Here is an 11,108-nt window from a genome sequence, read left to right as displayed (position 1 = left end):
TAAAAATGAACAACTCAATGGTCTTAAGGGTATAAAGCTGTCTAGAAGGGGTCCTCTTATTTCTCATCTCCTTTTTGCAGATGACATGTTTCTCTTTGGGTCGACCACTGCTCTAAATGCTCATAATTTTTCTGAATGTCTTGTTGTTTTTAATCAGTGGTCAGGACAAAAGATCAATGAAAGAAAGTCCTCTCTTCACTTTAGTAGAAATACCACTCAGGTTGCCATTAATGATGTCAAAAGTTCCTTCAACTTCAGAGTTTTCCCTCCTAACTCTATTTATCTGGGACTTCCTCTTTTCAATGGTGCTAGTAGAAAAAACTTCCTAAGTGGCTTAATGGAGAAGATCCGTAATAAACTCCAGGGTTGGAAATCCAAATTTCTTTCTCAAGCTGCAAAATTTGTATTCATTAGAGCAATTGCTTGTTTCATCCCTTTCTATGTTATGTCTTCATCCCTTACCCCAAAAGCCATGAATACAAATCTGGACTCCCTCTTTAGTAGATTCTGGTGGGGATTCAAATATGGTGATAGAAATAAATTTACTCCCAAATCATGGAAGTCCATTTGTTTGCCTAAATCAATAGGAGGCATTGGCTTAAAAAATATGGCCTCTTTCAACTCTACCTTGGTCACTAAATATGCCTGGTCCATATATACTCAATGGTTCTACAAGCCTTTGGAAGGATGTGATCTCAAAGAAATACTTAGGAACAAATTCATTCATGGAAGCACCCTCTAAATCCAATGATTCTTGATTTTGAAAGTGTTTAGTCAAACAAAGAGATTTCCTCTGTTCCAGTATTTGTTTTCAAATCAATAATGGCATTTCCACTAAGGTTTGGTCTGATCAATGGGTTCCTTTCATCCCTAGTCCCATACCTCACCCAAACCTCAACAACCAACTAGAGTCTGATCTTAACATGACTGTTTCTAAGCTCATTCTAGAAAAACCAAGGCGTTGGAATGTTCTTCTTCTCAATAGTCTCTTATTGGAAAACTCTTCAAGAGAAATACAAAAAAACCATCTGGCCAATCGCAATTATCATCTGGTCCATGACAAGATTAAATGGATTCACTATTTTTCTGGAAATTTCTCGGTCAAATCAACCTATATTGCTCTTGTTTCAAAAAATAACTTTTTCAATCTTAACAATCAGTCTATTAACCAGAAGAGTTTATGGAAATTGAAACTTCAAGACATGTTGAAATTATTTCTCTGAAAAACAAGTCACAACATCCTTCCCACCAGAGTCAAGATCAACAGTGTCATCCAACTAGAGGAAAACTAGATACTATGCCCTCTTTGTAACACTGAACCAGAAGATGTCTCCCACCTTTTCCTCAACTACTTCTACTTAAGAATATTGTGGAGACACTCAAAATGGCCCATTGATATCACTTCCTTTGCAAGACAACCTTTCTCTACTTGGATAAAAAAATATTCTCAAACCTTCTGAGATCCTAAAAATTCTAGAAGAATATCAACATTCATTTCAATTATTTGCCACCATTACTATGGACAACCTATGGTTTCTCAGAAATAAAAAAAACCCATAATCAGATTCCTACATCACATTCTCCATTTGCTTTTGTCGAGTCTGTACTATCTACCTTCCAGCAACACTTATCAGCCTGGGCAATTGAAAACAGTCACAAGATAAGAACAGAAGAAAGACATCTAGCAGGTTCTTTTCTCATTAGGTTTGATGTTGCAGTCAGAGACCAATGAAGTATTTTATCTTCTATATGCTGGAATGACTCAGGTGAAATCATTTATGCAATCACTGAGTTCATTTGCAGTGTGAATCCCAATCTTGGGGAAGTCAGAGCAGCATTGATGGCCATTACCGAATCTAAGAGACTGTGCCTGCAAAACATTTTACTTGAAGGGGACTCAAGTATTACCATAGATGCAATTTCTAATCCCACTGTGGCACAGGACTGGATTTTGACCCCAATCAACAGTGATATCAAGCATCATCTCCTCTTTTTCAAAGTTTGGAAAATTCATCAATTCAAAAATCAATGCGCGCACAATTTGGCACAATGGGTAGCGGCGACGCAAGCCTTTGGCAATATTCCTCTAATCCAATTACCACATTTCCTTTTGAATTTTCATAATGGAAAAGACCCACCTATTTCATATATATAATTAAGTTACTCGAACTTTGGATATATTTGGTTTTATCTATATATTTGGGCCGGGGATGTGTTTAAGAATGTAAGATGTTCGCTGTTGTTGAATGTTTGAATCAGTTGGGCCCAAGCCCATGACCAAGTCTTGATGTTTTCAAAAGACTATAATAGGTTCCTTATTCTCTGGGCTTTTGGGGTTCTTCAACCTGTTTCCTTCTTGATTGGCTTTAGTAAAACGGATCGAGCATGTTTTCTTAGGCTACGTTTGGTTTCCAAACTTAGCTGAACTTAGCTAAGTTCAGTCTAATTTTAAACTGAGTCTAACATTCAAACACTAAACTTTTAAATTATTAAACTCATCCCAACTTAAAACCTTCTTACACGTGAGACTTACAACATTTTTCAACTTAAAACATCTTTATATGTGGGACTCACAATATTTTTCAATTTTTCAATTTTTCATAAAAGTACTAAACTCATCTTAATATCTAAACACACTTTAAATTCAGTTTAGGTGAGCTCCACATAACTCCCTCCACTACTCAACTCACTACCATTCATAAAGAACTCAATTCAGTTTAGGTCAGCTCAACATCCAAACGTAGCCTTAAAGAGTGGGTCTACAGCCACACTGGGGATCCCGACAGTATAATTTTTGTTTTTGTTTTTTCATGTATTTTTTAAATATTTTTAAATACTTAAAAAATAAATTTACAACATCATTAAAAAATATTTCTTTAATCATTAAATAAAAAAAAAAACCACTGTGATCCCCATGTGTGTGGCTTCAGCATTTCTGTTTCTTAAATTTTCAGTGCAAGCCTGAGTTCTATTTCTTTTTTTAATAACTTTATCATTCAACTCCTTAACTTGAGCAGCTTGTTTTGGAATGGAAAATTCTTTTCTCAAGCCATCTATGTAAGTTTTAACATGGTCAGAATTAACCTCCATTGAATCATCAGAAAATACTAATTAAGCTGATTTTCTTTAGTTACTATAGAAAAGCGATTGATCTCATCAGTTTGGATAAATGAGTTTAATTTCGTTTCGATCAAATGAATTGTTCGTGATAAGAAAAAAAATAGAAACTCTTGCGACATTCCTTTTATTTTTTATTTTTATATCCTTTAAATTATACAGTACTATTCAGATTTGTTTAACATTAAGAAGATTCTCAATTTAAATAATAAAAATATTATCTTTATTTTAGATTTTATCATATAGATTGATGTGATGCATTTTCGGTCACTTTTTTTTATTTAAATAATTGATAAAAACATTTAAAATCTATTTAATAAATATGTGTAATTAAAGATGATAAATTCAAAATAAACAGTAACATTTACTTTACAGATAAATTAATACAAAAGAGCAAGTGTAGGCGGAACTGGTTAGGAATGCAAAATATACAAAAGATCAGTTGCTCAAAATAAGAGTAGAATTGCACAAAATGATGTGAGTGACGAAAAGCCATCATCCTGGTTGCTTTGTCTTCTTTAGTAGTTTGAGAAATTTTTTGGTCATCCAGAAGAATCCCAACTGATTTGCACGGATATTGTTTGTTTTTTCCAATCTAATGAATACCCCGAAAGCAAAAGGGCCATCCAAATTATACCTTGAATGTCAACTCCATTTCTCTTTTTGTTCTGGAATTAAGTAGTAGCAATATTATTCCCATCCTATAAGTAGAAGACCAACCAAACTAGGTGTCATATCCTATATGATATGAATAAGAGTAAATGGTATTTGAGATTCTACATTATTTGAGAATGAGAAGTTCTTGCTTTTTATAATGTTTCAATGAGACTCCAATTGTATCATTGACTAGTCATTTCAAAGTATAGACAATGTGGTTTGGATCTTCTATTGGAGCGTTACAAATGGTATCAGAGCTTATCCTGACTAGAAATATGGGACTTGAGCCATGCTACCTACAATGGACAGGCCCGACAAGGACGTCGGGAATTTAAGGGGAGTAGATTGTGATACTCCATATGATATAGATAAGAGTAGATGGTGTATGAGATCTCACATTGCTTGAGAATGAGAAGTTTTTGCTCTTTATAAGGTTCTAATAGGACTCCAATTGTATCATTAACTAATCTTTTTAGAATATAGACAATATGATTTAGATCTTCCATTGAGACGTTACGCTAGGTGGCCTAAAGACACATCACACATGTCGCAGTTTTAGATAGAGCATTGACTATGTGAAGGTGAAAGCTCTCATATGTCTACAGCATCCGTGTCAATGTTGGTGGACCATTATAATAGTGATGTCTGATCTAGATTTTCTAAAATTCATCCGTAAGAACAAGATCGACTCGCATATCTGAGCTTGGAATGCGGCCACCCCCCCCTAAAAGAAGAATGCCATCCACTAATCTTTTGCATAAATTGTTATGGTGTCATCTCAGTGGGTATTCCATTTTGGTTGAGTTGAAAGTCCACTCATCATAGTTGCAACCATCATGTAAAGGATACGAATATTCTTACTAGTGCTCTGTAAAAATCATTGCCTCCATTGAATGTTTCTTGCCAAATGGTCTATTTCCACCTTCGCTAAAAACCTCCTTCTCATTCCCAGAACCACACCTGATCTGCTCACTAAAATTCCCAACCCTCTTGGTATTGTCATTTTAGTATGTTTTGATATGAAGCAGTGTGAAGCCAAGAATAAGAGAGGGGACATCCTTCAAAGTAAGATTATCAGCCGCTTCCAACATGTCCATCTTCCTAGAAGCCTTGTCTCTCCTCCTACTACAACAGTTGGCTCTAACTTTTGGTGTTACAAATTCAGGCTATCACAACCCCCCTCACCTGTCTCTGAATTCTGACAAGGCAGCATTGTTGGAATTCAAAAAGACCATTACACTCGATCCAAATTCCACCCTTGCAAACTGGAACGAGACTAATGAAGTGTGCAATTTCAAATGCGTGAGATGTGACAAACACCATCATCGTGTATCACAGCTCATACTGAAAGACACTCACCTTGTAGGGCTGCTTTCACCCTTTATTTCCAATCTTACTGGCCTTCGTATATTAATGATCAATGGCAATCATCTTTTCGGCAACATTCCACCTGAATTTTCCTCTCTTAGACATCTCCGCTATCTTCGACTTGTGGGGAACAATCTGCATGGTTCAATCCCAGACTCCTTAGGCCATCTTTCTAGACTCACTCTGCTTCATATCATGTCAAACAATGTAAGTGGTACGCTCCCGCCTTTCCTCTTCTCCAACTGCTCTCTTTTGCTTAACATAGATTTGTCCGGAAACTCACTCTCAGGCAAAATTCCGGAAACTATTGGAAATTGTTCACAATTGTGGAACCTCAATTTGTACAATAACCAATTTACTGGACAACTTCCTCCCTCCTTAATTACTTGCAACCTGTCCAACATAGATGTGGAGTATAATAATATTTCTGGTGAACTGCCTTCAGAGATTGTAAGGAAACTGCCTAACCTCCAGTTTCTTCATTTATCATATAATGATATGATAAGTCATGATGGAAACACCAATCTTGCTCCATTTTTCAATGCACTTGGAAACTGCACTGCTATAGCGGAGGTTGAACTTGATGGTATGGACCTCGGGGGGCAATTGCCAAGCTCCATTGGCAGTCTTGGTGTAGAACTACAATATCTTTCACTACAAGAAAACCAAATATTTGGATCAATTCCTCCGGATATAGGAAATCTTTCGAGTCTTATAGACCTGGACATGACATCCAATCTTCTAAATGGAACCATAGCAGAAGAGATCGATCAGTTGTCAAGCTTGGATCAGCTTGTGTTATCGCAAAACATGTTCACAGGTGCAATTCCTTCAGCACTAGGCAGGGTTGCTCACCTTGGTTTGCTAGACTTGTCGCACAACAAATTCTCTGGTGAAATCCCTGCAAGTTTGGGAGATTTAATTGGATTATATTCTCTATTTTTGAACAACAACCTTCTCTCAGGTACTATACCTCCAACTTTGGGACGGTGCACAGGTTTGTACAAGCTTGATTTATCGCATAACAGATTGACAGGGAGCATCCCTCCTGAGCTGGCAGGTCTACGTGATATCAGAATTTTTATGAACCTTTCACATAATAATCTCGAAGGGCCTTTGCCAATCGAACTTAGCAAGCAGGAAAATGTGCAAGAGATGGATCTTTCTTCGAATAAATTTACCGGAAATATCTTCCCTCAGATTTCAAGTTGCATTGCATTGACGAAGATAAATTTCTCGGACAACTTGCTTGAAGGGCAGCTTCCAGAATCCTTAGGGGAGGTTAGATACCTCGAATCCTTTGACGTTTCTGGAAACCACTTATCCGGAAAGATTCCAATAAGCCTCAGTAAAATTTCCTCACTCGTCTATGTAAATCTTTCCTTTAACAACTTTAAAGGAACAATCCCAACCGGTGGCGTCTTCGATTCAATAACAGCGATGTCGCTCTTGGAGAATCACCGACTCTGCAGGAATGTTACGAACAGACTTGCTGGAATTCCGATTTGCAAGACAAGCGGACCTTTGTTTCATTCAACTGTGTTCTTGGTTATTTTCGTCATCGTGATATTTATATCAGTATTCTTATCCACAGTATGTTGTGTGATTGGAGTCCGGCGCATTAGAGCCATTATTCACTCTCGGAAGACTCGAACTGTTCGAAAACCAAGTACACCAGAATTGATCCTCAATTTTCCAAGAGTTACCTATAAAGAACTATCAGATGCAACCGAAGGATTCGATGAACAGAGACTTGTTGGGTCAGGTAGCTTTGGACGTGTCTATAGGGGAGTTCTTCCAGACGGAACTGCGATTGCAGTCAAGGTGTTACACTTGCAGTCTGGAAACTCAACGAAGAGCTTTAGCAGAGAGTGCCAAGTGTTAAAGAGGATCCGTCATAGGAACCTGATAAGGATTATAACAGCATGCAGTCTACCTGATTTTAAGGCTCTTGTTCTTCCTTACATGGCAAATGGCAGCTTGGATAGCCGTCTTTACCCGCACTCGAACACAGGTTTGGGTTCAGGTTCTTCAGATTTGAGCCTTCTTCAGAGAGTGAATATTTGTAGCGATATAGCTGAAGGGATGGCCTATCTGCATCATCACTCCCCTATCAGAGTCATACACTGTGATCTGAAACCAAGTAATGTTCTTCTCAATGATGACATGACAGCTCTAGTCTCTGATTTTGGGATCGCAAAGTTAGTCATGACAGCTGGAGGTGGAAATGGCGGAGCTGTTGAAATGGGAAATTCTACTGCAAACTTATTGTGTGGATCTATTGGATACATTGCACCAGGTACAGATTTCTCTTTGCCACTTCATCTAGAAAAATAAAAAAATAAATGAAAGATGAGGAATTTCTTTTAATTGGGATTTGATGGGAATTGATAAATGGGTGCTTCTTTTGGAGGCCTTGCAAAATGCAGCTCCCATTCACATTTCCTTTGGAATTTGATGGGAATTAATCAGCACAAAAGTTTGTGATTTTACGCGTTTGTTAATAATAGGTTGAGAACAAAAACCTTCATCACAACTCAAAATATTCTAATGCAGAGTACGGGTTTGGGTCAACTACATCCACAAAAGGAGATGTTTACAGTTTTGGCATTCTGGTGCTTGAGATGGTGACCAGAAGAAGACCGACGGATGACATGTTTGTTGGTGGGCTAAGTTTGCACCAATGGGTGAAGAGTTACTTCCATGGAAGGGTGGAAAGAGTGATAGATACTTCTTTGTTGAGAGCATCAAAAGATCAATCCCACGAAGTGAAGAAAATGTGGGAAGTTGCAATTGGAGAGTTACTTGAGTTGGGTATCCTTTGCACACAGGAGTCTCCTTCTACTAGGCCTACAATGCTCGATGCAGCCGATGATTTGAATCGGCTCAAGAGATACCTTACTGGGGACACTACAGCAACCTTCACCTCTTCCCTTGGAATTTCATCTTCCACTCTAGGCGATGACTAACAGTTACTCTCACAATTGTACATGCATCAAAGTGTAATTTACTTTTCTGATCTATTCTTCAGTTTCTACATTAATCTTTCGAAAAGTTCGACTTCCACATTTAGGGCCGAGCACATTCTTCTAGACAATTAGAACAAGTCAATAATTTGTCCATGAAAACTGCACATACAATCTATTTTATTTGTCTTTAAGATCAAAAGAAATAGAGATGACAAAACAAAGGAAACCTCCTCATGCAATGGCAGCAAAGTACCTCCCACCTTAAGACTTTAATGTGGTTGATACTACAAACCCACAAGAGCCATGTTTCTACAAATGCCATAAGAATATGTCAATCGTGCGATCCATCACAATGACCACCTTTAGTAAGTGCAGTCTGAAACACGTTATGCTCCTGATAATTATCTATAAACAAAATAAAAAGGAAAATAAGGAAGAGAAAAACTTTGTAATTACAATTGAAACTGTTATAGGAGTCTTCTACTTGAGTGATAATACTATAACAATTTCCCTAACAAATCATGCTGCTTATGGATTATAACAACTACAAATTCACAACTTTCCATTGTTAGTAAATACAATAACATTGTAAGGCAGGGATAAAATAGATAATTGAGTTGTATTCGTAGTGGTATATGATGCATCCTCCAATTCTGGTAGTGGTACTTGATGCAACCACCAATTCTGGAAGTGGTTAGTGGTGTATGATGCAACCTCCAATTCACTCTTGATATTGGAGCAGCAAAGCCCCCATACCAGTAGACATGATAAACATTATTGTTAAGATGAAGATGATGATGATGATGATGATGGTGATGAAAATGGTTAGGCATAGATCAGATGGTTAATCGAGCACGAAATAATTATGGTATCCACTTTCTGTAACATCGTTATGGATGCAATTACTAAAGTCAATATAAAAAAATATCGAATTTTTAAGCATGTTTTCAAAGTGAAATTACTTTGCTCTCACCATTTCCCTTGAGACAAGACCCTAATCAGTCAAATATTATGATCGAGGAATTATAGTTTTGTGGGTTGGGGGGGATGATGTACATGGCCTGAGAGTCGCCAACGGAACAGGGAAAAGAGAATGTAGAATAGTCAATTAAAATAAAATGGGAAATAAAAGGATATTCGATGAAAATGAATGAAATCTAGAAAAATGAAAAACAATTACAAAAATTAATTATTAAGAGCACAATTCTTTACCACTGCATATTTTCAAATTGGTTGTTGACTTGTAATCATTAAAATCAAATTGTCAAACACATTCGATCAGAAAACAAGCATCTTCTCGTAACAATCTGATGAACACGTCATGTCATCGAAGATGTTCTAACTTCACTATTTCTTTCCATGCCAGAACCTAAAGTGGCTTCCAGACCAGAATGGACACCACTATCTCAATTGTCAATGAGAATGGGGAGAAAACATCACTGATCTTTTCGGTTTTTAGACACCTAGTTACAAAGACAGAATCCCATTAACTGGGAGAGCAAATTTTAAAGAAAAGAAGAAAAGGTACAAGTTACAATATATATATTCAAGCAGTTCATAAGAAACTATGTAAGTAGGCACGCCAAAAGAAACTATTCTGGGAGCATCAGCCAAGATTAAGCAGTTGTGTATAAGCATTAAGAATGTGACGACTGCTGTTGCCTTTCTTCTCCCCTGAGCAGTTTCCAGGGACGAAACAGCTCAGAAACTCCATTGATTTCCAAGCATGTTACTCTTATTCTTTTATCTATATATAATATTCTTGTTTTTTCATTTATACACTTTCGATAATTTAACAACAGTGTGCTAATGGAATTATTAAAATTATCAAAGCTGAAAACATAAAGAGCAAAATATTCCAAACTACAGATTATATTTTAGTTTTTAAGCTTGAAATTCAGCTATCTTTTTACAAAAAAAAAAAAAATCATTTGATTACATATTATTTGCGCCATACCCTGACAAAAACAGCGTTAGCAGTTCCAAAACATGACCGCTTTGTTCTAGACACAACTACAACACAGATAGAGTTAAATAAACGACACAGCACCCAAACATATATTATGGTTCCATTGGAAAAACACCGCTCTACAGCGTGTCCAACCAGGATCTCCTCTTATTTGGGACTGGCATGTTGAGAAAATCCTTGGTCCACTGCCTCTTCTCCTTGAAGCTTTGAATGGCCTTAAGGTACTTTTCAGGAGGAAGATATGGGTTAAACTCATTAAGGATGGTGACACATTTAGCTTTTGGAGCAATCCTCCCGTAGGATGTCAAGCCAGCTTTTCCCCCTGTGATTTGGTATGCGAAGAAAAGCCACGACTCACTAGTCATCCTTGAAGCTTTGCACGGCTTTAACATATTTTTCATCAGAAATATATTCGTCTAATTCGTTAAGAATGTTCACGCATCTAGCTATGCGGCAATCCTTGCCACTATACCACTCAGCCTTCACCAAATATAACTTTATCCTGGTCCTAGCTGCCTTTGCCATCAGTCATTTCAGATGCCCTAGCCACTCTGTTATTTCTATCCTGGATATCCCAACTATCAGCGCTCCTGCACTTGCCTGAGCGAGTGGACATTCCACACTGAGCGCTCGAAATCTCTAGAACTACTGGATCATCATTGTCAGGGTGTACAGAAAGATGCAAACCACCAACGAGCAACACATCATCCAATTCATTATCATCCTCATCCGTGCTGGGTGGGTATTGAGATACATCATTCAGTTCATTCTCATCATCATCAGTGCCAGGAGGGTCTTGAGGTGGATCATCCACAATTCACATTCTCATCATCTTGAATGCTGGGTGGATTTTGAGTAGAAGCATGGTGAAGAACATATGGATTGGCTGGGTCGTGTGTTTCGGACATCTGAGATAAAATGTAAGCACCAAGAGAGTATTCACTAGCACAAATTAAATTGCAATATATACATACAAACAAAATAAGTCAAAATGTAAACATGGCACCAAATAAGGAGAAACATCCACA

At 37.4% G+C, this 11,108-nt stretch overlaps 1 protein-coding gene across 1 annotated transcript; it reads left to right on the top strand.

Moving 5' to 3' along the window:
- Nucleotides 1–4,697: 4,697 nt before the first annotated feature.
- LOC108981400 (putative leucine-rich repeat receptor-like serine/threonine-protein kinase At2g24130) lies at nucleotides 4,698–8,181 on the top strand. The gene is made up of 2 exons (XM_018952546.2): nucleotides 4,698–7,441; nucleotides 7,699–8,181. The coding sequence occupies exons 1-2, from the start codon at nucleotides 4,864–4,866 to the stop codon at nucleotides 8,109–8,111; spliced, it is 2,991 nt and encodes a 996-aa protein (XP_018808091.2). The 5' UTR covers nucleotides 4,698–4,863; the 3' UTR covers nucleotides 8,112–8,181.
- The last annotated feature ends 2,927 nt before the right edge of the window (nucleotides 8,182–11,108 follow it).

Source organism: Juglans regia, chromosome 7 (assembly GCF_001411555.2).
Source record: "Juglans regia cultivar Chandler chromosome 7, Walnut 2.0, whole genome shotgun sequence".
NCBI lineage: Eukaryota > Viridiplantae > Streptophyta > Magnoliopsida > Fagales > Juglandaceae > Juglans > Juglans regia.
The sequence above is the reverse complement of the archived record's forward strand: the minus strand, read 5'-3'. Positions and strand labels throughout refer to the sequence as shown.